The sequence below is a fragment of the Salmo salar genome, chromosome ssa22, assembly GCF_905237065.1.
Source record: "Salmo salar chromosome ssa22, Ssal_v3.1, whole genome shotgun sequence".
Classification (NCBI taxonomy): domain Eukaryota; kingdom Metazoa; phylum Chordata; class Actinopteri; order Salmoniformes; family Salmonidae; genus Salmo; species Salmo salar.
The window spans coordinates 53396477-53422669 of record NC_059463.1 but is presented as its reverse complement, the minus strand read 5'-3'; the positions used below and the strand labels follow the sequence as shown (position 1 = coordinate 53422669).

Genomic DNA, 26193 nt, shown 5'->3' with positions numbered 1-26193 from the left:
AATTTAAGCTAAGCTGCCTATCAATCAGTGTTTATGCAACCAGAAGACAGCGAATGAAAAACGCTCTCTTCCAACAGCTGCATAGACATAGTGTGGATCCCAGTCTCTATAGAAAACGTTTCAGGGAGGTCCTCCCTTCTAAACTCCTCCATGGTATTGTGCTCCACAGATACAGTCAAAAAGAGGTTTATTTAAAGAAGACCACGAGTATGGCTTTTATTGCTCAATCTAATTAGTGCTGATTCACCAAAAAACTCCAAAGGCCTATTGGACATATGCTTAAACTCGCACACTTTTGATAGACTTATGGTGATATCAAAATGGCACCCATAGAGATCCTATTAAATTCAGTCAGTAATGTAATTCCTAATTCTATGGTGTCAGCAACATAAACAATAGTTCTATAACCTATAGGTCTATGCAGCACATGGCATTCATTATTCACGTCATGCAAATAGCACTTTTCGGTAGTGCTCAAAGCATGCCATTCCATGAGAGCAGCGTTTATTTTTCAACCATGTTTCGAAGCAGTGAGCCCAATCAGTTGTCCATGACAACAACATAAACAACAGAGTAGGCCAATAAGTTCTTTGTTTTTCTGGTTATTTTGTAGGTAAAACAATTAGACTAATCTATCTATATTTCAATATTTCCAAGTCCTATTCTTGAAGATCAAGGGGTATTTAATTAATTGGAATGACTGGAAATCTGACAGACTTGGTTTTTAATATGAAGCCTAATTATTTAATTATCTGTATTGAAGTAGAAAGTAATGAGTTAGAAGCCTATATAACCCATAACGTAAAATGCATCATCCACAAATGGCCAGCTACATAAACTCTAACATTGATTTATGTCAATCAATCGGTAATATTCCTTGTTTGTCTTCTTCTAATGTAATCAGATTACGTTACTGAATTTGTGTAATCCAAAAGTTACGTTACTGATTACAACTAGTAGGTAACTAGTAACTGTAAGGGATTACATTAAGAATGTAACCTACCCAGCCCTGCATGGGATACATAGCGGCTTGTAGAGAGAACACTTCGATATACACTAAGTGGCCAGTTCTTTAGGTACACCTATCTAGTACTGGGTCAGACCCCCCCCTTTGCCTCCAGAACAGCCTGAATTATTGGGGGGAATGAATTCGACAAGGTGCGGCATTCAAAGCTTTCTCAATGGGTATAAAGGGACCTAACGTGTGGCAGGAAAACATTCCCCACACCATTACACCACCAGCCTGTACCGTTGACACCAGGCAGGATGGGGCTACGGACTCATGCTGCTTACACCAAATCCTGACTCTGCCATCAGCATGACGCAACAGGGACCGGGATTTGTAGGACCAGGTAATGTTTTCCTCTCCTCAGTTGTGCAGTGTTGGTGGTGGCGTACCCACTGGAGCCGCTTCTTCTTGTTTTAGCTGATAGGAGTGGAGCCCGGTGTGGTCGTCTGCTGCAATAGCCCATCTGTGACAAAGACTGATGAGTTGTGCATTCCGAGATGCAGTTCTGCACACCACTCTTGTACTGCTCCGTTATTTGCCTGTTTGTAGACGCATGTTAGCTTGCACGATTCTTTCCATTCTCCTTTAGCCTCTCACATCAACAAGCTGTTTTGGCCCACAGGACTGCCACTGACTGGATGTTTTTTTTTTTTTTTTTTCACCATTCTAGGTAAACCCTAGACACCGTCGTGTGTGAAATGCCAAGGAGGACAGCCTACTGGAATCAGCGTGCCTGGCACCGACGATCATACCACGCTCCAAGTCGCTTTGGTCACTCATTATGCCCATTCTAACGCTTATTTGTACAGTAACTGAATGCCTCGATGCCTGCCTGCCTGCTTTATATAGCAAGCCATGGCCACGTGACTCACTGTCTGTAGGAACTAACCATTTATGTAAACGATGTGGTCTACCTAATAAACTGGCCACTTATTGTAGAACGGTATATTGTCTAATATGCTGTAGCCTACCCAACCCTGTATGGGATACATAGTGGCTTGTAGAGAGAACAACTCAATATCAAACAGTATATCATCTGATATGTTGTAACCTATCCAACCCTGTCACCACTGATATGTTGTAACCTATCCAACCCTGTCACCTCTGATATGTTGTAACCTATCCAACCCTGTCACCACTGATATGTTGTAACCTATCCAACCCTGTCACCACTGATATGTTGTAACCTATCCAACCCTGTCACTGCTGATATGTTGTAACCTATCCAACCCTGTCACCGCTGATATGTTGTAACCTATCCAACCCTGTCACCGCTGATATGTTGTAACCTATCCAACCCTGTCACCGCTGATATGTTGGAACCTATCCAACCCTGTCACCGCTGATATGTTGTAACCTATCCAACCCTGTCACCGCTGATATGTTGTAACCTATCCAACCCTGTCACCGCTGATATGTTGTAACCTATCCAACCCTGTCACCACTGATATGTTGTAACCTATCCAACCCTGTCACCACTGATATGTTGTAACCTATCCAACCCTGTCACCGCTGATATGTCGTCTCCAATTTGAGTAGCCTGTCCTTCCTTCAATCAATCAATCAATCAGTCAATCAGTCAATCAATCAATCAATCAATCAATCAATCAATCAATCAATCAATCAATCAATCAATCAATCAATCAATCAATCAGGTCCATTCCATGGTGAACTGAAGGGTCCAATGCTATTGAGGCTACTGAGGAGGCAAAAGGAAAGCAGAGGGCAGGACATCTGTTCCTCACTCTGTTTAATATTTCATGTGTCCGTGTTGTCGTCAGCCACTTGGTGCCCCCTGGGGCCACAGCTTCAGTATCTGGCTGCTCTAATCCAACTACCCAGAGCCAAGCCACACTCAGGTTACAGAACCACTAGTTGAGTCAAGGTCAAATAGGCAATCTACACACACACACACACACACACACACACACACACACACACACACACACACACACACACACACACACACACACACACACACACACACACACACACACACACACACACACACACACACAGATTACAGATAACCACTAGTAGAGTCAAGGACAGGATTCCGATCTTCCCATCTACCATCATCAGGGTGATTAGGACACCATTACAGGCACACTGTAAAATATCTCTACATAAACTGTGAGTAGTGTTGTCTACAACATAGGGGGCAATACTGTCTGCATCGGTTGAGGGATTGCACGTTGCATAGGAAGGATACCCTTTCCACAAGCACCCGACATGGCCTAACAGCATCACAGGAACAGGTGGCTAAAGCAAGAGGAGGCCGCTATGCAGTTCAGCTCCATGTTCTCAAGGAGACAGCAGAAGTTCAGCTCCATGTTCTCGAGGAGACAGCAGAAGTTCAGCTCTATGTTATTGAGGAGTCAGCAGAAGTTCAGCTCTATGTTCTTAAGGAGACAGCAGAAGTTCAGCTCCATGTTCTCGAGGAGACAACAGAAGTTCAGCTCTATGTTATTGAGGAGTCAGCAGAAGTTCAGCTCTATGTTATTGAGAAGTCAGCAGAAGTTCAGCTCTATGTTCTCGAGGAGACAGCAGAAGTTCAGCTCTATGTTATTGAGAAGTCAGCAGAAGTTCAGCTCTATGTTCTCGAGGAGACAGCAGAAGTTCAGCTCTATGTTCTTAAGGAGACAGCAGAAGTTCAGCTCTATGTTCTTAAGGAGACAGCAGAAGTTCAGCTCCATGTTCTCGAGGAGACAGCAGAAGTTCAGCTCTATGTTCTCGAGGAGACAGCAGAAGTTCAGCTCTATGTTCTCGAGGAGACAGCAGAAGTTCAGCTCTATGTTCTCGAGGAGACAGCAGAAGTTCAGCTCTATGTTCTCGAGGAGACAGCAGAAGTTCGGGCTCTATGTTCTCGAGGAGACAGCAGAAGTTCAGCTCTATGTTCTCGAGGAGACAGCAGAAGTTCAGCTCTATGTTCTCAAGGAGACAGCAGAGGTTCAGCTCTATGTTCTCACGGAGCTCAAGGAGAAAGCAGAAGTTCAGCTCTATGTTCTCACGGAGCTCGAGGAGACAGCAGAAGTTCAGCTCTATGTTCTCACGGAGCTCGAGGAGACAGCAGAAGTTCAGCTCTATGTTCTCACGGAGCTCGAGGAGACAGCAGAAGTTCAGCTCTATGTTCTCAAGGAGACAGCAGAAGTTCAGCTCTATGTTCTCAAGGAGACAGCAGAAGGTTGAAACCTAAGTGCTCATGCTGTGACGGTGATGCTGAGTTGGGATGTAAAGGGATCCGGTACTAATGGAAAGAGCCAGGATGAAGCTGCTGCCTCCCCATCCTTCCTTCTGGTCCTTCCAGTGCTCCAGGCCTGATCATATTCTGCTGCCCTGGGACAGAATGCTGTAAGCTGAGCCCTCTGTCTGTCTGTCTGTGTGTGTGTGTGTGTGTGTGTGTGTGTGTGTGTGTGTGTGTGTGTGTGTGTGTGTGTGTGTGTGTGTGTGTGTGTGTGTGTGTGTGTGTGTGTGTGTGTGTGTCCAACTAGCCCTGTTGCAGGCACCTTTCTATAGCTCTGCTCTGGACAGGACACCTATCTATTTACTGCAGGGGAAATGAGTGGAGATAATTTGATACAGACCCAGGACAATGCTTAGAGCAGTGTTTCCCAAACTCAGGCCTGTGGACCCCAAGGGGTGAACGTTTTTTTGTTGTTGTTGTTGCTCTAGCACTCCACAGCTAATTAAAATAATCAACTAATCATTAAGCTTTGATTATTTGAATCAGCTGTGTAGTGCTAGGGCAATAACCAACACACACACACGCATGTACACACACGTACAAACACACACACACTTTTCTTCTCCACCAACACAGAGCTTATGATAATAAAGGGTGGAATGATTTTGTCTCATTGTCTCTTCTATTGGTTCCAATGGCCAAATGACTCCAGATAAATACTCCCTATTGGTTGTATACACTGACAGGGGAGAGGGGTGTGTGTGGATAAATACATGATGTATTCTCTTTGGGGTTTTCTAAGTCTCTCTCACACTAGGGATTTTAACCGCCAACTCCAGCCTGGTGTTTATTTCACTGATGGTTGTGTTTATCTTCCATTTCCAGGGGCTTTATATGTCCCAGTGGACCTAACTACTCAGCAGAGGGATACATACATCACCGGAGGCGTGGTTAGTCCCAGTGGACCTAACCACTCAGCGGAGGAGGGGTAGTATTATGAAGACATCCCTGACAGGATATGTTGATATACCTTAACACCAATAACACTGCCACCCTACTTTAAACTCCTTTCTTTATAAATATATGTTTTGTACTACAGTGTTCTAATCCAATTGTGTAACAAACAAAAAACTGAGTCAATTATTCAAAATAAAAACATAAGGCTGCACAGGTTCACGCAAGAAATTTCGGCCTCTATTTTCAGCTGGCTGTCAGTAGGCGCAAGTGTCAAAGGCACGTTAGTTTGCAATTTCGTAATGTAAAAACAAGCGCACTAGCATTTTACAGCCCTTACGCCAGGTTCAGCAATTCTCGATTGTCTCAAGGCTTACAAATCCTTCTTTAACCTGTCTCCTCCCCTTCATCTACACTGATTGAAGTATATTTAACAAGTGACATCAAACTGTATTTGTCACATGCGCCGAATACAACAGGTGTAGACCTTACAGTAAAATGCTAACTTACAAGCCCTTAACCAACAATGCTTTAAAAAAAAATGTAATAAGTGTTAAATAACAAATAGATTATTAAAAAAATTGAAAATAGAAAATTAAAGAAACAAATAATTAAACAGCAACGGTAAAATAACAAGCGAGACTATATACAGGGGGTGCCGGTACAGAGTCAATGTGCGGGGGCACCCGTTAGTTGAGGTAATTGAGGTAATATGTACATGTAGGTAGAGTTAAAGTGACTATGAGTAGATTATAAACAGAGAGTAGCAGCAGCGTAAAAGAGGGGTCTGAGTAGCCCTTTGATTAGCTGTTTAGGAGTCTTATGGCTTGGGGGTAGAAGCTGTTAAGAAGCCTTTTGGACCTCGACTCGGTGCTCCGGTACCGCTTGCCGTGCAGTACCAATAAGGGATCCAATGTCAGTCAATGTCATGGAAAGAGCATGTGTTCCAAATGTTTTGGTTTGTTAAAATAGAGTCCTATACAACACTGCATGAATATAGAGAATCGATGCATCTTTACCTTGTGTCTCTGAGAGGAAAAATGGGTCACCATGGATACCGTGATGAAGGTGCAAGCCACCCACTTGAGTGCTTGGCCCTGGACTTTTCTACCATTTCACACACTTAATGTGAATATGATTCTCCCTGTTTTCCTTCAACAAAAAATGGATAGTTATTTCTTAGCAAAGCAGTTGTCAGGTTATCTTTGGTTCTCAGAAAACAGCTGTCGATATTGTACATTAACTGGCCTTTAATAATGATTTTTCCAGTTAAAACGAGGCTGAGCTGGCGAAGGTGCATGGCCTTCTGGTTTTTCTCTAATGTCTGTGATAAGGGTTGAGGTTGTTGGTATGAAAGTACAGATGATTATTAGTCTTTTTTTAAGGATAACAGGACCCAGTCAAGTATAATCTATATCTACATTCTATATTATATAGACAATATGATAAATATATCCCTATTATCTATGCCTCTAGGAGGTGGATGGGTTTGGGTTAGGGTGTTAGGGTGAGGGTTTGGGTTAGGGTGTTAGGGTCAGGGTTTGGGTGTTAGGGTCAGGGTTTGGGTTAGGGTCAGGGTTTGGGTGTTAGGGTCAGGGTTTGGGTTAGGGTCAGGGTTTGGATGTTAGGGTCAGGGTTTGGGTTAGGGTTTGGGTTAGGGTCAGGGTTTGGTGTTAGGGTCAGGGTTTGGGTGTTAGGGTCAGGGTTTGGGTGTTAGGGTCAGGGTTAGGGTGTTAGGGTTAGGGTCAGGGTTTGGGTGTTAGGGTTAGGGTTTGGGTGTTAGGGTCAGGGTTAGGGTGTTAGGGTCAGGGTTAGGGTGTTAGGGTCAGGGTTAGGGTTTTAGGGTCAGGGTTAGGGTGTTAGGGTCAGGGTTAGGGTGTTAGGGTTAGGGTTTGGGTGTTAGGGTCGGGGTTAGGGTGTTAGGGTCAGGGTTAGGGTGTTAGGGTCAGGGTTAGGGTGTTAGGGTCAGGGTTAGGGTCAGGGTTAGGGTGTTAGGGTCAGGGTTTGGGTGTTAGGGTCAGGGTTAGGGTGTTAGGGTCAGGGTTAGGGTGTTAGGGTCAGGGTTAGGGTGTTAGGGTTAGGGTGTTAGGGTCAGGGTTAGGGTCAGGGTTAGGGTGTTAGGGTCAGGGTTAGGGTGTTAGGGTTAGGGTCAGGGTTTGGGTGTTAGGGTCAGGGTTAGGGTGTTAGGGTCTGGGTTAGGGTGTTAGGGTCAGGGTTAGGGTGTTAGGGTGTTAGGAAGGAGGAGACTGGTCATGGATTGAGATGTGCTGCAGATGTGAATTCAGGGAATCTTGAAAGCGACTCCAAGAAATGCTGTCAAAACTGTCAACAGGTGATATCGAGGGATTTCAAATGAAGATATCATATTTCTTTCTTGTCAGGCCGGGTAAAAACAGAACACTGTCATTATTGCCTGATGCATAAACATGATACTGATGAAATTCAGTCATTCGTAGTCAGAGCGATATACTGTGCAAAGGTTATTGTGAAATCAATATGCTGATGGCAGAGCATTGTCCACAAATAACAGCCTGCCATTCAGCATGCAAACCATGTTTTATCTAGAGGTAACAGTCAAGGGGACAATGGCAAAGTGCAGTCAAAAGCCAAAATATCAATATATGTCTTAGCTATTTATTTTCACTGACTATGCTACACTACAATTCCTTTCAATTGCAATTCATTTCCCAGTGTTGGAATATTAAGGGAAAAGTGGAAGCACTGTAAATTGTAAGAAAGGCTCTGAGACAGCTAGATTACATCAGTACACTGTCAACCCCATGAAATGTGTAAGAAAGGCTCTGAGACAGCTAGATTACATCAGTACACCGTCAACCCCATGAAATGTGTAAGAAAGGCTCTGAGACAGCTAGATTACATCAGTACACTGTCAACTCCATGAAATGTGTAAGAAAGGCTCTGAGACAGCTAGATTACATCAGTACACTGTCAACTCCATGAAATGTGTAAGAAAGGCTCTGAGACAGCTAGATTACATCAGTACACCGTCAACTCCATGAAATGTGTAAGAAAGGCTCTGAGACAGCTAGATTACATCAGTACACTGTCAACTCCATGAAATGTGTAAGAAAGGCTCTGAGACAGCTAGATTACATCAGTACACTGTCAACTCCATGAAATGTGTAAGAAAGGCTCTGAGACAGCTAGATTACATCAGTACACTGTCAACTCCATGAAATGTGTAAGAAAGGCTCTGAGACAGCTAGATTACATCAGTACACTGTCAACTCCATGAAATGTGTAAGAAAGGCTATGAGACAGCTAGATTACATCAGTACACTGTCAACTCCATGAAATGTGTAAGAAAGGCTAGGAGACAGCTAGATTACATCAGTACACTGTCAACTCCATGAAATGTGTAAGAAAGGCTCTGAGACAGCTAGATTACATCAGTAGCTAGTAGTAGTAGTAGTAGTAGTAGTCTTGGAAGGCTTCGGGACCACACTCTATCTCTCTGAAGTTATTCTATTATCACTTTCATCACCAGCGGCAATACTAATAATCACTAACTGGCTACTGTACCTCTCTGAAAGCCTCTGGGCCACACTCTTTCCCTCTGAAGTTGCACTCCAGCAGCATATCTTCTATACGATGTCTGGTGCGGTTGTGGAACTCATCGAGGCTGAACCTGGATCCCTGGCGGTCGGGCTCGGGGGCCAGGGGGATCCCAGGGGCCATGTTGTCTTCATACCCCAGCAGCTGGCCCATGAACAACAGGTCACTATAACTGATCTGGGAGCGGCGGAAGTAGTTGTAGTTACAGAAGGTGACGGCCGGGAAGGTCAAGTTTGGGGCATTTCTCTCGTCCAACATTGTGACGTGATCGTAGGACAGGTAGTAGATGACACGGTCGAACACCTGGAGGAGGAAAGCAGAGAGAGCTAGCAGGAAGACGATGGCCCAGAGGCCCTGACGCACGCTGAACTTCTTGTCTTCTGCGAAGATGTGGTTGGCGCCGTGGAGCGAGCAGCCGTCGAAGAACGCAGCTAGGCTGTCTAACTCGCTGGCGTCATCTTCATCTTCATCGTAAACGTCCAATTCATCACACCCGTCCTCCCGGTAATCCCCCCGACCGTCGCCATCACCGGATTTGATCCCCTTGCGGTAGTGGTCGTGGAAGCCGTCTTTTCCCAGTCCTCTGGGCTCGTCGTCGGCCGAGAAGGAGATGCTGCACATGATGCGGACGGGCATGGTGGCGGCTTGGCTGGGTTGGTCTGGAAGAAACTGGGCTGTAATAAGGGATAGACAAATAGAAGCAGACCAAGTGTGACGATTCAAAATGTCGGGAAAATGTAAAGAGAAGAAAAGAGCTGAGCCGTACTAGAAGTCCAAACAAGAGCCCAAAGTCACGTCCAACTGAATCAGGTAAACTGGCGCTGTGATGGGTCTGACTGTTGATGACGCATAGTCAGAAAAAGAAATGAACACCGAATCACAACAGGCTCAATCAACAACTCATGAACTCGCTGTCCCAAAACAAGATTAGAGGTTTCTGTTTTCTTGAAGGAAAGAAGAACACAACGAATGGTAACGATCAGATCAACTGGAGTTCTTATCTTCTCTCATTCTCTCTCATCTCTTCTCTCATCCCACATCTGTGGTCAGTGATCCGGGAGTGTCAGGAATGTTAAGATGCCCTGCCCAGGGTTAGTCCTTCCCTTTATAGTGCAGTTGCACGTCCATAGAGAGGAAGTGAGGCAGGAGATCAGTTAGCCCATACAGAGGAAGTTCAGAGAGGAGGAGATCAGTGATGGTTCTATGAGGGGAACGACACAGAATACTCCCTGGGAGCCCAGCCACAGGTCACTGTGTCAAGGCAGAGTTACACCATGCACTTACAGGAAGCACTGCTGTTTGACGCATAACACACAGAGAAAGAGAGAGAGAGAGAGAGGGATCAGAATCCTAGTACTATTGGATTGGAATAGAATTCCCAATAAAGTTCTAACATTTCCAAAATAATTCCCAATAAAGTTCCAACAATTCCAAAATAATTTCCAATAAAGTTCCAACAATTCCAAAATAATTCCCAATAAAGTTCCAACAATTCTAAAAGAATTCCCAATAAAGTTCCAACAATTATAAAAGAATTCCAATAGAAATGTTGCTTAAGACTTTTCATTCTTTCTTTTTTCAATCTCTCAAAACCCTGCCTGGTATTTTCTGTACTAGCCAGCTGATCAAACAGAGGTGTTTACAGTAAACATTCGACTGGATTATGCTTTCAGAACATTCTATGAGAGCAAAAATGTTCAAGTTACACTATATACAAAAGTATGTGGACACCCCTTCAAATGAGTGGATTTGGCTATTTCAGCCACACCTGTTGCTGACAGGTGTATACATTTGAGCACACAGCCATGTAATCTCCATAGACAAACATTAACAGTAGAATGGCCCTTACTGAAGAGCTCAGTGACTTTCAACGTGGCACCGTCATAGGACGATACCTTTCCAACAAGTCTGTTTGTCAAATTTCAAAGCCCAGCTAGAGCTGCCCCGATCAACTGTAAGTGGTGTTATTGTGAAGTGGAAACGTCTAGGAGCAACAACGGCTCAGCCGCAAAGTTTTAGGCCACACAAGCTCACAGAACAGGACCGACAAGTGGTGAAGCGCGTAGCGTGTAAAAATCGTCTGTCCTCGGTTGCAACACTCACTACCGAGTTCCAAACTGCCTTTGGAAGCAATGTCAGCACAATAACAGTTAGTCAGGAGCTTCATGAAATGGGTTTCCATGGCCGAGCAGCCGTACACAAGCCTCAGATCACCATGAGCAATGCCAAGCGTCGGCTGGAGTGGTGTAAAGCTCGCCGCCATTGGACTGGAGCAGTGGAAACGTATTCTTTCAAGTGACGAATCACGCTTGACCGTCTGGCAGTCCGACAGATGAATCTGGGTTTGGCGGATGCCAGGAGAACGCTACCAGCCTGAATGCATAGTGCCAACTGTAAAGTTTGGTGGAGAAGGAATAATGGTCTGGGGCTGTTTTTCATGGTTCGGGCTAGGCCCCTTAGTTCCAGTGAAGGGAAATCTTAACCCTACAGCATACAATGACATTCTATACAATTCTGTGCTTCCAACTTTGTGGCAACTGTTTGGGGAGGTCCTTTCCTGTTTCAGCATGAAAATGCCCCCGTGCACAAAGCGAGGTCCATATAGAAATGGTTTGTCGAGATCCCTGTGGAAGAACATGACTGGCCTGCACAAAGCGCTGACCTCAACTCCATCAAAAGGGATGAATTGGAATGTCGACTGCAAGCCAGGCCTAATTTCCCAACATCAGAGCCCGACCTCACTAATACTCTTGTGGCTGAATGGAAGCAAGTCCCCACAGCAATATTCCAACATCTAGTGGAAAGCCTTTCCAGAAGAGTGGAGGCTGTTATAGCAGCAAAGGGGGGACCAATTCCATATTAATGTCCATGATTTTGTAATGAGATGTTCGACGAGCAGGTGTCCACATACTTTTGGTAATGTAGCGAATGTAGTCATATTGCCAGTTTTCAGATACACAATTGCTGCTTAAGTCCATTAAAGGTGAAATTCAACTCAAATCAATTCAATCCAACCTTCAGTAAATGTAATAATATCCCAGTTGCTTTAACCAGCAGAATATCTATTGTCAAAATGAATATATTGCCACGGCTGAATTTCTGTAATTCAATACCTCCTAAAATTCATAGTGTGGTTCAAAACACGTACACTGAGCATATCAAACATTAGGCACACCTTCTTAATACTGAGTTGCACACCTCCCGCTTTTGCCCTCAGAGCAGCCTCAATTCGTTGTGGAATGGACTCTACAAGGTGTCAAAAGCATTCCACAGGGATGCTGGCCCATGTTGACTCCAATGCTTCACACAGTTGTGTCAAGTTGGCTTGATGTCCTTTGGATGGTGGACCATTCTTGATACACACGGGACACTGTTTAGCGTGAAAAGCCCCGCAGCATTGCAGTTCTTGACACAAAGCGGTGCACCTGGCACCTACTACCATACCTCGTTCAAAGACACTGAAAGTGCTATCTGCACTATTTCTATGCTTCCCGGTCTTAAGTTTTGTTTTTGTGTCTTTTACTTTTGGTTTTGTACACTATCTTCAAACAGCTGAAATACTATGTTTGGTTATGGAAAATGTATTTCACAGTGGTCCTTAATGTTTTGTAAACATCCCCTGGATAAAACATATACATTTACAAAGAGGGAAAGATGTAGAAGAACTATCCGTACCAAACTTATTTCCTGGCTCTAGCATTTCGCCCCTTCCTTAATTGGTTTAGACATGATTATTCTGTCCCATGGCTGAGTATAGAGAGAAATATGGTTCCCTTATTGCCCTGGAAGAGGTTGTCTTCACTGATATATCTCTTAAACAATTGCTATTGGCACACATACAAACAATGTATATTTATTTGCTTTATTTGCTAATTTTATCCAGCTAGCTAAAAATGGATCTATGGGCTGTATGCAATTATGGAGAGCGAATTAAATTGTTTCTTTGTCATCTTGCTAGCTAGTGATTTATCTGTGGCCATCAGCTAGTATCAACAAGAGATTAAGAACAATAGCCTCATTACTGCAGCTAGCTAGCTAGCTAACACTGACTAGACCATAAAGTAACACACATGGACATGCATTGCCAAACAACGCTACTGCCACCTTCTGGTTTGGAGTATTTTAACAAGACTGAGTGGCTGACGACTTCCAAGGTCTTTGCTGTGTGAACACAAGAGATTGACTGTCAACACTGTTCAGAGGTGCTAAGTACTGTCGGCAGGCACACATTTGAAAATCCTACAGGTATGTCTGAGCTATAACTTCTAGCTGTCTGCGAGCCGTCTGGGAGAAAAGCTAATAAACAGAAATCAACCACAATTAAGCCATTCTGTCAGATTGCTTAAATTTGATACCTTTCTGCTACTTTGAGACATTGGATATGAAGTTGGCAAGCGTGTGTTTAAATACATTTGAGGGTTCAAGTCCATCTGGATCGCTGAAGCGTTACAGATTGCACAATAAAAATGTAAAGGTCATTTCCGATTGAGCCGACATACTGCATGCAGCATTTACCGTGAATGCAGCACGCAGTAAAAGTATGTGGGACACCCATTTCATGAAGCTCCCTGACGAACAGTTATTGTGCAGAAGTTGCTTCCAGAGGCAGTTTGGAACCGGTAGTGAGTGTTGCAACTGAGGACAAAGGATTTTTACACGTTACGCGCTTCAGCACCCGGCGGTCGTGTTCGGTGAGCTTGTGTGGCCTAAAACTTTGCAGCTGTTGTTGTTCCTAGACGTTTCCATTTCACAATAACAGCACTTACAGTTGACCGGAGCAGCTCTAGTGGGGCAGAAATTTGACGAACTGACTTGTTGTCCTATGACGGTACCACGTTGAAAGTCACTGAGCTCTTCAGTACGGGGCCATTCTAATGTCAATGTTTGTCTGTGGAGATTGTGTGGCTGTGTGCTCGATTTTATACACCTGTCAGCAACGGGTGTGGCTGAAATAGCCGAATGCACTAATTTATAGGGGCGTCCACATACTTCTGGCCATGTAGTGTATGATATATTCTGGGATTATGCTGTTTGTTCCAGTATGAAAAGGAAGCAGCAGGTAAGTGATCCAATGGTATTGATCAGGAACCATTAGACTGTCAGGGGATAATTTACAGAGTTACACAGGAGCCAGAGGAAGGGATCATTTAAAGAATTACACAGTAATCAGAGAAAGGAAACTGTAGACTTTAAGATTATAGATTGATACACACTTTCATCTTTAAATGTTTAGATTATGCTGGGGAAACATTCTACTTTAAAATGATAGATTATAGATTATAGAGGGTGTGGTTGGTACACACTTTCTACTGACAGATATTACATCACTCAGTGTACACACTTTCTACTGACAGATATTACATCACTCAGTGTACACACTTTCTACTGACAGATATTACATCACTCAGTGTACACACTTTCTACTGACAGATATTACATCACTCAGTGTACACACTTTCTACTGAAATATATTACATCACTCAGTGTACACACTTTCTACTGTAAGATATTACATCACTCAGTACACACACTTTCTACTGTAAGCTATTACATCACTCAGTACAAAAACTTTCTACTGAAATATATTACATCACTCAGTGTACACACTTCATACTGAAAGATATTACATCACTCAGTACACACACTTTCTACTGTAAGATATTACATCACTCAGTGTACACACTTTCTACTGTAAGATATTACATCACTCAGTACACACACTTTCTACTGTAAGCTATTACATCACTCAGTACACACACTTTCTACTGTAAGATATTACATCACTCAGTACACACACTTTCTAATGAAATATATTACATCTCTCAGTGTACACACTTTCTACTGAAATATATTACATCACTCAGTACACACACTTTCTACTGAAAGATATTACATCACTCAGTACACACACTTTCTACTGAATTATATTACATCACTCAGTACACACACTTTCTACTGAATGATATTACATCACTCAGTACACACACTTTCTACTGAAATATATTACATCAATCAGTACACACACTTTCTACTGACAGATATTACATCACTCAGTACACACACTTTCTACTGAAATATATTACATCACTCAGTGTACACACTTTCTACTGAAATATATTACATCACTCAGTACACACACCTTCTACTGAAATATATTACATCACTCAGTGTACACACTTTCTACTGTAAGCTATTACATCACTCAGTGTACGCACTTTCTACTGACAGATATTACATCACTCAGTGTACACACTTTCTACTGACAGATATTACATCACTCAGTGTACACACTTTCTACTGACAGATATTACATCACTCAGTATACACACTTTCTACTGAAATATATTACATCACTCAGTGTACACACTTTCTGGGTGTAAGGTATTACATCACTCAGTGTACACACTTTCTGGGTGTATACTTACTATGTTATAGATTATTAAGGGTGCTGTACACACTTTCTGCTTCAAGCTTATAGTGCATTCAGGATGTGATAAACTACCTACTTCACAGTAATTAAGGTTTTTACGGTAACACATTACTTGCCACCGAGCGTCATAAAACGTTACTTTACTGTCATTAAGGTTTGGTTTTTATTTTGTAGCAGCTAATGAGGATCCCCCCCATGAAGGAGACAGAAACAGTGTACTAGCAGGCTAACAGCCAGGGCAGGGCTGTCAGTGTGAAATGCAGCAGACTGGGTCAATATTTGTTTAGTTCCAGCTGGTCAGAGTGACTGACCGTGTGCTGTGGGACTGTGGCTTGGAATGACTGATAAGTGACATGACTGAACAAAACAGTTTCTCCATGAAGCCAGAGCACTGACATATTTCAGAGACATTTCAACCAAGGTTGAAATATAGTCATAGATTCCACACTATGACTAAGGTCATTATTCCCTCGGCCGTTGTACCAGTGTTCTCTACTCTGACGCCGGCGTTCCCTACTCCGACGCCGGCGTTCTCTACTCCGACGCCGGTGTTCTCTACACTGACGCCGGTGTTATCTAATTTTACACCAGCATTCTCTTCTCTGACACCGGTGTTCTCTACTCCGACGCCGGCGTTCTCTACTCCGACGCCGGCGTTCTCGACTCCGACGCCGGCGTTCTCTACTCCGACGCCGGCGTTCTCTACTCCGACACCAGCGTTCTCTACTCCGACACCAGCGTTCTCTACTCCGACACCAGCGGTCTCTATTCTGACACCAGCGTTCTCTAATCTGACACCAGCGTTCTCTACTCTGACACCAGCGTTCTCTAATCTGACACCAGTGTTCTCTATTCTGACACCAGCGTTCTCTACTCTGACACCAGCGTTCTCTACTCTGACACCAGCATTCTCTACTCTGACACCAGCGTTCTCTATTCAGACACCAGTGTTCTCTACTCTGACACTAAGTAAAACAGTATGAACATAAATATGCCAATGACCTGAGAAGACGTGAGACATGCAGTTATGAAAATATTGTTAAAAAATGTGAAAGTATTTAGAGTAATCAGTGAACCACAGAACACACTCAAATAAAAATATGAATATCCAAAACGTATAAATACCAATCCGGTGACCGCTTCATCGTCAGGTACAATTTGACCCAGCAGAGGGTAGCATATAGCAGTGCAGAATTAGTGTGTTTCACCAATTTACTTCAAAAAAGGTAAAATAAGGTGAAACAATGCCATTAACCAACAAGTTGATTATTTTGAATGTCTGGCTCTGTCTATGAAAATGTTTTGAAACAGCAAAATATTGATGAAATACTACTTATTAAATCAGAGAAAAAGGTATGGTGATTACGTGTAGATAAAAGAAAAAAGACTAAGGTTCCACCATACAGAACACAACATATGTTTAGCAGAGGGTCAGACAACACAACAGTAACATAAAACAATCTCTCTCCAACAGACTTCTGCCAGGGCTCTACGACTGGTAGCCAGTCTATGAAGCCCACATTCTGAAAGGATTGAAATAACAACATGTGAAGTGGGGTCTACTGCCCTACTGCGACTAGCCACGTGCTGGCAGACAGTGTTAATCTGTAAGAGGAATGGGTCTGAGAGCTGGTATTTATGTTGAAGCACAGAGAGAGAGAGAGAGAGAGAGAGAGAGAGAGAGAGAGAGAGAGAGAGAGAGAGAGAGAGAGAGAGAGGGTCAGGAGGATAACAGAGAGCTGAAGGTTTTAGCGTTTCCTTTCAAGTCCATCTTGGAGCCTCTCCTGATGGCTATGACAAACCTGTCGTTGCCATGGATACAGGCCATCCAAGACAAGATGCATGAAGCCCATTACATAGAAAATGAATATCAGTACGACACACATGCACACACACGCACACACACACACACACACACACACACACACACACACACACACACACACACACACACACACACACACACACACACACACACACACACACACACACACACACACACACACAAATAGGGTGAAATGTCTGCACAAATATTTCGCAACATAAATAGATTATACATGTCACACACTAGATTTAAATTATGATTAAAAGTGATGATTACATCGATACCAAAATACTGAGAAACCATCCATCACTACCACTGCTGCTCAGGATGGGATTAAATTCTGAACAGCGTGAACTAACAGGCTTAGTCGTCAGTGTGTGATTAAATCATGGTAGGATTGAGACCCAACATGAACATGGTAGGATTGAGATCCAACATGAACAATAAAGGGGAAAACTGTTGTATCTGTTGGGTAGAATGGGGGTAGAGGAGATTGAAGGATTAGAAGCTTGTTTTCACATCTCCTTGTGTTTTTATATGTCAAATAAGTTAAAGCTACAGAATCCTTCGGTATCATCTGACATCCGGCACTGACAGAGATGGCCGCCTCGCTTTGCGTTCTTAGGAAACTATGCAGTATTTTTTATTTTTTTTATGTATTATTTCTTACATTGTTACCCCAGGAAATCTTAAGTCTTATTACATACAGCCGGGAAGAACTATTGGATATAAGAGCAACGTCAACTTTACGACCAGGAATACGATTTTCCCGAAGCAGATCCTCTGTTCGGTCCATAACCCAGGACAATGGATCGGATCCCAGCAGGCGACCCAAAACAACGGCGCCGCAGAAGGGGCAGACGGAGCGGTCTTCTGGTCAGGCTCCGTAGACGGGCACATTGCCCACCGCTCCCAAGTATACTACTCGCCAATGTCCAGTCTCTTGACAACAAGGTAGACAAAATTCGAGCAAGGGTTGCATTCCAGAGAGACATTAGAGATTGTAACATTCTCTGTTTCACGGAAACATGGCTCACTCGGGATACGTAATCAGAGTCGGTACAGCCACGCATCACACCGACAGAAACAAACATCTCTCTGGTAAGAAGAAGGGCGGGTGTGTATGCTTTATGATTAACGAGTCGTGGTGTGATCATAACAACATACAGGAACTCAAGTCTTTTTGTTCACCTGACCTAGAATTCCTTACAATCAAATGCCGACCGCATTATCTACCAAGGGAATTCTCTTCGATATTGTCACAGCCGTGTATATCCCCCCCAAGCAGACACCTCGACGGCCCTGAAAGAACTTCATTGGACTCTATGTAAACTGGAAACCATATATCCCGAGGCTGCATTTATTGTAGCTGGGGATTTTAACAAGGCTAATCTGAAAACAAAGCTCCCTAAATTTTATCAGCACATCAAATGCGTGACCCGGGCTGGCAAAATTCTGGATCATTGTTACTCTAACTTCAGCGACGCATACAAAGCCCCCCCTCGCCCTCCCTTCGGCAAATCTGACCACGACTCCATTTTGTTGCTCCCAGCCTATAGACAGAAACTAAAACGAGAAACGCCGTGCTCAGGTCTGTTCAACGCTGGTCCGACCAATCTGATCCACGCTTCAAGATTGCTTTGATCACGTGGACTGGGATATGTTCTGGATAGTGTAGGACAACAACATTGATGTATACGCTGATTCGGTGAGCGAGTTTATTGGAAAGTGCATTGGTGATGTTGTACCCACGGCGACTATTAAAACCTTCCCCAACCAGAAACCGTGTATTGATGGCAGCATTCATGCAAAACTGAAAGCGCGAACCACTGCTTTTAATCATGGCACGGCGACCGGAAACATGACCGAATACAAACAGTGTAGCTATTCCCTCCGCAAGGCAATCAAACAAGCTAAGCGTCAGTATAGAGACAAAGTAGAGTCGCAATTCAACGGCTCAGACATGAGAGGTATGTGGCAGGGTCTACAGTCAATCAAAAAGAAAACCAGCCCTGTCGTGGACACCGATGTCTTGCTCCCAGACAAACTAAACAACTTCTTTGATCGCTTTGAGGACAATACAGTGCCACTGATACCGCTCGCCACCAAAAGCTGTGGGCTCTCCTTCACTGCAGCCAACGTGAGTAAAACATTTTAACGCGTTAACCCTTGCAAGGCTGCCGGCCCAGACGGCATCCGTAGCCGCGTCCTCAGAGCATGTGCAGACCAGCTGGCTGGTGTGTTTACGGACATATTCAATCAATCCTTATCCCAGTCTGCTGTTCCCACATGCTTCAAGAGGGCCACCATTGTTCCTGTTCCCAAGAAAGCTAAGGTAACTGAGCTAAACGACTATCGCCCCATAGCACTCACTTCCGTCATCATGAAGTGCTTTGAGAGACTAGTCAAGGATCATATCATCTCCACCCTACCTGACACCCTAGACCCACTCCAATTTGCTTACCGCCCCAATAGGTCTACTACAGCTCAGCAAATAACACCATAGTACCCACCAAACTCGTCATTAAGCTCGAGACCCTGGGTCTCGACCCCGCCCTGTGCAACTGGGTCCTGGACTTTCTGACGGGCCGCCCCCAGGTGGTGAGTGTAGGAAACACCATCTCCACCCCACTGATCCTCAACACTGGGGCCCTACAAGGGTGCCTTCTCAGCCCTCTCCTGTACTCCCTGTTCACCCATGACTGTGTGGCCATGCACGCCTCCAACTCAATCATCAAGTTTGCAGACGACACTACAGTGGTAGGCTTGATTACCAACAACGACGAGACGGCCTACAGGGAGGAGGCGAGAGCCCTCAGAGTGTGGTGTCAGGAAAATAACCTCACACTCAACGTCAGCAAAACAAAGGAGATGATCGTGGACTTCAGGAAACAGCAGAGGGAGCAGCCCCCTATCCACATCGACGGGACAGTAGTGGAGAAGGTGGAGAGTTTTAAGTTCCTCAGCGTACACATCACGGACAAACTGAAGTGGTCCACCCACACAGACAGTTTGGTGAAGAAGGCGCAACAGCGCCTCTTCAACCTCAGGAGGCTGAAGAAATGTGGCTTGTCACCAAAAACACACACACTTTTACAGATGCACAATCGAGAGCATCCTGTCAGGCTGTATCACCGCCTGGTACAGCAACTGCTCCGCCCACAACCGTAAGGCTCTTCAGAGGGTAGTGAGGTCTGCACAACACATCACCGGGTGCAAACTACCTGTCCTCCAGGACACTTACACCACCCGATGTTACAGGAAGGCCAAAAAGATCATCAAGGACAACAACCACCCGAGCCACTGCCTGTTCACCCCGCATTCATCCAGAAGGCGAGGTCAGTACAGGTGCATCAAAGCTGGGACCGAGAGACTGAAAAACAGCTTCTATCTCAAGGCCATCAGACTGTTAAACAGCCATCACTAACATTGAGTGGCTGCTGCCAACATACTGACTCATCTCTAGCCACTTTGGTAATTACAAATTGGATGTAATAAATGTATCACTAGTCACTTTAAACAATGCCACTTTATATAATGTTTACATACCCTACATTACTCATCTCATATGTATATACTGTACTCTATACCATCTACTGCATCTTGCCTATGCCGTTCGGCCATCGCTCTAGAAGCACAAGCATTTCGCTACACTCGCATTAACATCTGCTAGCCATGTGTATGTGACCAATAAAATGTGATTTGATTTGATTTCATACCATACAGAATGTTTACTATTATAAACGGGGTGGTTCGAGCCCTGAATGCTGATTGATTAACAGCTGTGGTATATCCAGGCTGTATCACAACCGGGCCGTGATTGGGAGTCCCATATGGCAAAGCACAATTGGCCCAGCGTCGTCCGGGCTTGGCCGGTCTAGGCCGTCATTGTAAATAAGAATTTGTTCTTAACTGACTTGCCTAGTTAAGTAAAGGTTAAATAAAAAAAAATAATAATCAGACCGTATACCACGGTTATGACAAAACATTTATTTTTACTGCTCTAATTATGCTGGTAACCAGTTCATAATAGCAATAAGGTGGCTTGTGGCTTGTGATATATGGCCAATATACCACGGCTAAGGGCTGTTTCCAGGCACTCTGCGTTGTGTCGTGCTGGGTTTATTTAAGAACAGCCCTTAGCTGTGATATATTGGCCATATACCACACCTCCTTTGGCCTTATTGCATCATTATACCAGGGACGGGCAACTTTGATGGGGGTGGAGGTCAACAAAAATCTTAACTCATCATGAGGGGCTGCAGTAGATTGCGGGTCTGCGTACCCACATCCATACCCACACATGCAGGCAGAGCCGGCCCTAGCCTTTTAGGGGGCCTAAGCACATTTTTGTTGGGGGCCCCATCTCACCTTGCGAGCAAAACATTTTTTGACAGTGTCCTATTGTCCTACTGTCCTATTATTAAAAAAAATGGGCCATGGGGCATGAAGAAAATGTTGTTTTAAAGCAATTTTGGTGAAATTCTACACATTTTGCCATAGGGAAGAGAGACGATTTAGCAATTTTATAAGTCATTTCATGCAAATCTACTCATTTTACCATGGGGTGGAGAGAAAAAAAAATCAGGTTTACAGCTAATTTCCTATAATTCTTCCATGGGGCGGAGATACATTTTTATAAAAAAAATTTATCCACATTTTGCATGACTTATGCCATGTTAATATGACATCTGAGTGAGAGTGACTAACAAAATCATTGGGGGCCCACCGGTCCGTAATTCGACCATGATTACTACAACTGAATTAGTACACCTTGTGTACTCTACTATTCTAACTTTTCACAGGAAGTTGAGATCCCGACTGAGACCCCCCCCCAAAAAAAGATCCACGGCCTAGAAACAGGTGGGCGGGCGAGCAGGCTGCCAGTTGCCCATCCCTGTATTATACCATAACTGCTGTAAATTTCCTGGAAAGAGAAGGAAGCCAGACCGTTGTAAAGATGGTTAAGTGAGTTGTTTTGTCATAGGGGCACGTTCCTCATCTGAGGCTGTGTAGAGAGAGGTGCTGGAGGTGAGTGTGTGTGTGTATGTGGTTGTGTGTGTGTGTGGTTGTGTGTGTATGTGGTTGTGTGTGTGTGTGGTTGTGTGTGTGTGTGGTTGTGTGTGTGTGTGGTTGTGTTTGTGTGTGTGTGGTTGTGTGTGTGTGTGTGTGTGTGTGTGTGTGTGTGTGTGTGTGTGTGTGTGTGTGTGTGTGTGTGTGTGTGTGTGTGTGTGTGTGTGTGTGGAACATGACACTTTATTCCACAGCCCAGTTTAACATGGTTCTACCTGGTTCTTCCTGGTTCTACCTAATAAATGAAGATGTAACACAGTGTTGTAACGGCTGTCTTCTGTAAAAATGGACCAAGGCGCAGCAGGTATGTGAATACTCATCTTTAATTAAAATAAAGGAGTAGAGCATCCACTTAATAATTCAAACAATATATAAGACAGGAACAGTTTTGCAGGCACACAACACGCAGTGCAAAAACAACTACCCACAAAACCAAGTGACAAACATACTCCTACATATATATGACTCCCAATCAGGAACAACGATCCCCAGCTGTTCCTGATCAGGAGTCACAAGACCAACACAGAACAATCACACACACAAGACTGCCACGTCCTGACCCCAAAACTACAACAACAGCTCCATCTGCTGGTCAGGACGTGACAGTACCCCCCCCCTCAAGGTGCAGACCCCGGAATGCACCTAACAACGAAAAAACACCAACAAACAAAATCCCCAACAAAACCCATAAACAATAACCCCTAAACAATAAGGGAGGGAAGGGAGGGTGGCTGCCGTCAACGACGGCACTGTGCTACACCCTCCCTCCCCAACCCACCTATCCTGGAGGTGGCTCCGGTGCAGGACGTGGACCCTGCTCCACCTCGGCGTCGCCCACTTCGGTGGAGCCGATAGCTGCGCCAGGCAGACGGACCCCTCGAGCCGGGCCGGAGGACAGGAGGGCCCCTCGGGCTGGGCCGGGGGACAGGAGGGCCCCTCGGGCTGGGCCGGGGGACAGGAGGGCCCCTCGGGCTGGGCCGGGGGACAGGAGGGCCCCTCGGGCTGGGCCGGGGGCAGGAGGGCCCCTCGGGCTGGGCCGGGGAGCAGGAGGGCCCCTCGGGCTGGGCCGGGGAGCAGGAGGGCCCCTCGGGCTGGGCCGGGGAGCAGGAGGGCCCCTCGGGCTGGGCCGGGGAGCAGGAGGGCCCCTCGGGCTGGGCCGGAGAGCAGGAGGGCCCCTCGGGCTGGGCCGGAGAGCAGGAGGGCCCCTCGGGCTGGGCCGGAAGGCATGCGGGCCATTCGGGCTGGGCCGGAAGGCATGCGGGCCACTCGGGCTGGGCCGGAAGGCATGCGGGCCACTCGGGCTGGGCCGGAAGGCATGCGGGCCACTCGGGCTGGGCCGGAAGGCATGCGGGCCACTCGGGCTGGGCCGGAAGGCATGCGGGCCACTCGGGCTGGACCGGAGGGCAGGAGGACCACTCGGGCTGGACCGGAGGGCAGGAGGACCACTCGGGCTGATCCTGACAGGCCGGGCACCCTGGCAGAACAGGGCAGTCCGGCCACTCTGGCAGAACAGGGCAGTCCGGCCACTCTGGCAGAACAGGGCAGTCCGGCCACTCTGGCAGAACAGGGCAGTCCGGCCACTCTGGCAGAACAGGGCAGTCCGGCCACTCTGGCAGAACAGGGCAGTCCGGCCACTCTGGCAGTTCAGGGCAGTCCGGCCACTCCGGCAGTTCAGGGCAGTCCGGCCACTCCGGCAGTTCAGGGCAGTCCGGCCACTCCGGCAGTTCAGCGCAGTCCGGCCACTCCGGCAGTTCAGCGCAGTCCGGCCACTCCGGCAGTTCAGCGCAGTCCGGCCACTCCGGCAGTTCAGCGCAGTCCGGCCACCCCGGCAGTTCAGCGCAGTCCGGCCACTCCGGCAGTTCAGCGCAGTCCGGCCACTCCGGCGACTGTTGACTGGCGGGCAGCTCCGACGACTGTTGACTGGCGGGCAGCTCCGACGACTGTTGACTGGCGGGCAGCTCCGACGACTGTTGACTGGCGGGCAGCTCCGACGACTGTTGACTGGCGGGCAGCTCCGACGACTGTTGACTGGCGGGCAGCTCCGACGACTGTTGACTGGCGGGCAGCTCTGACGACTGTTGACTGGCGGGCAACTCTGGTGACTGTTGACTGGCGGGCAGCTCCGGTGACTGTTGACTGGCGGGCAGCTCTGACGACTGTTGACTGGCGGGCAGCTCTGATGATGACTGTTGACTGGCGGGCAGCTCTGGTGACTGTTGACTGGCGAGGCTGGGTTGACACACTAGACTCCTGATGCGTGGGGCTGGTATAGGACGTGCCAGCCCGGAGACACGCACCTCCATGCTAGTGCGTCTGGCGGGAAACACCGGACCGAAAGGGCGCACTGGTGGTCTTGAGCGCAGGGTTGGCATCACCCCTTCCGGCTCGATGCTTACTTCGCCCTGGCACATGCGGGGCGCTGGTACCTTGCCTACCGGCCTGAAAATCCCAGGCCTCACCACAGCCCCAACCCCAAAGCACGGGACCTGTCCAGTCTGCCCTACAAGGGTACGGGGAGCTGGCCTGGGGCTGTAATCTCGCCCCGCCAAATAGCCCTTGTGCCCCCCCTAAAAAAATTCTTGGGGCTGCCTCCAACATTCCTCCCTCACTTGCCTCTGTCCTCTTCTCCGCTGCTTGGTCCTTTGGTGGTGGGTAGTTCTGTAACGGCTGTCTTCTGTAAAAATGGACCAAGGCGCAGCAGGTATGTGAATACTCATCTTTAATTAAAATAAAGGAGTAGAGCATCCACTTAATAATTCAAACAATATATAAGACAGGAACAGTTTTGCAGGCACACAACACGCAGTGCAAAAACAACTACCCACAAAACCAAGTGACAAACATACTCCTACATATATGACTCCCAATCAGGAACAACGATCCCCAGCTGTTCCTGATCAGGAGTCACAAGACCAACACAGAACAATCACACACACAAGACTGCCACGTCCTGACCCCAAAACTACAACAACAGCTCCATCTGCTGGTCAGGACGTGACAAGTGTGCATGTTCTAACTACCTGGTACCAAAATACTTGGTATGTATTGGTACTGTCTAGTACTTGTTTAAATGACTTGATTCCAAAGAAACCTATTAATATGTAATATTAAGTCATTACCATATAATTATATTATTATTATATTATTATGTTATTATATTATTATATTATCATAATTTATTATATTATTATATTATATTACTATATTATGTTATTATAATATTCGTATATTATATTATTATTATTATTATTATTATATTATAGCAATTACCAGTGGGAAAAACGTGATTGATCCATGGCTCCTGCCTGCCCATCACCCTACTACCATACTCTCTGACATTCAATTAGTACCCCCCCCCCACCCCTCCACTGCAGCAGAACACACACACGCAGCCTTGTATAACTGACCTTGTGGGGACACACAATTCAGTCCCATTCAAATTCCTATTTTCCCTAACCCCTAACACTAACCTTAAGCCAAAAACCTAACCTTAACCCTGAACCTAATCCTAGCTCCTAACCCTCAAACTAACCCTAGATCCCAGCCCTAAACCTAATTCTAACCCTAACACTATTAAATCCTCACCCTGTAATTGCTTCCTGTCTCCCAGCGTCTGAGGTTACGGAACTGTTACATAATGCAGAGACCACAATTGGAAGCATCAGGGAGTTCTTTTTTTTTTTTTTTTTGTGTGTGATGTCGGGCCCAGGTGCCGCTGCCAAAGCAACCGGGGATGCCTCAGCCAGCTCGTCGGGCTCCCGCACCTCAGCCGGCTCGTCGGGCTCCCGCACCTCAGCCGGCTCGTCGGGCTCCCGCGCCTCAGCCGGCTCGTCGTGCTCCCGCGCCTCAGCCGGCTCTTCGGGCTCCCGCGCCTCAGCCGGCTCGTCGTGCTCCCGCGCCTCAGCCGGCTCATCGTGCTCCCGCGCCTCAGCCAGGCAGGCAGGCAGGCTTCCATCAGACAGGCCCTTGTTGGTGACGTCGGGCCCAGGAGCCGCTGCCAAAGCAACCGGGGATGCCTCAGCCGGCTCGTCGGGCTCCCGCACCTCAGCCGGCTCGTCGTGCTCCCGCGCCTCAGCCGGCTCGTCGGGCTCCCGCGCGTCAGCCGGCTCTTCGGGCTCCCGCGCCTCAGCCGGCTCGTCGTG

The 26193-nt window shown here is 46.2% G+C and overlaps 1 protein-coding gene across 2 annotated transcripts in view; it reads right to left on the bottom strand.

The window, feature by feature from the left end:
* The window catches only part of asic1b (acid-sensing (proton-gated) ion channel 1b), a 383533-nt gene that overhangs the window by 109460 nt on the left and 247880 nt on the right, over positions 1 to 26193 (bottom strand). Inside the window, exon 1 of one of the 2 annotated variants that reach the window (XM_014168200.2) lies at positions 8691 to 9806. The exons of the other annotated variant lie outside the window; for it this stretch is intronic. Coding sequence (XP_014023675.2) covers positions 8691 to 9359 — 669 coding nt within the window. The 5' untranslated portion in view covers positions 9360 to 9806. Of the gene's footprint in view, positions 1 to 8690; positions 9807 to 26193 lie in introns of those variants that run through there. 2 annotated transcript variants of the gene reach the window in all.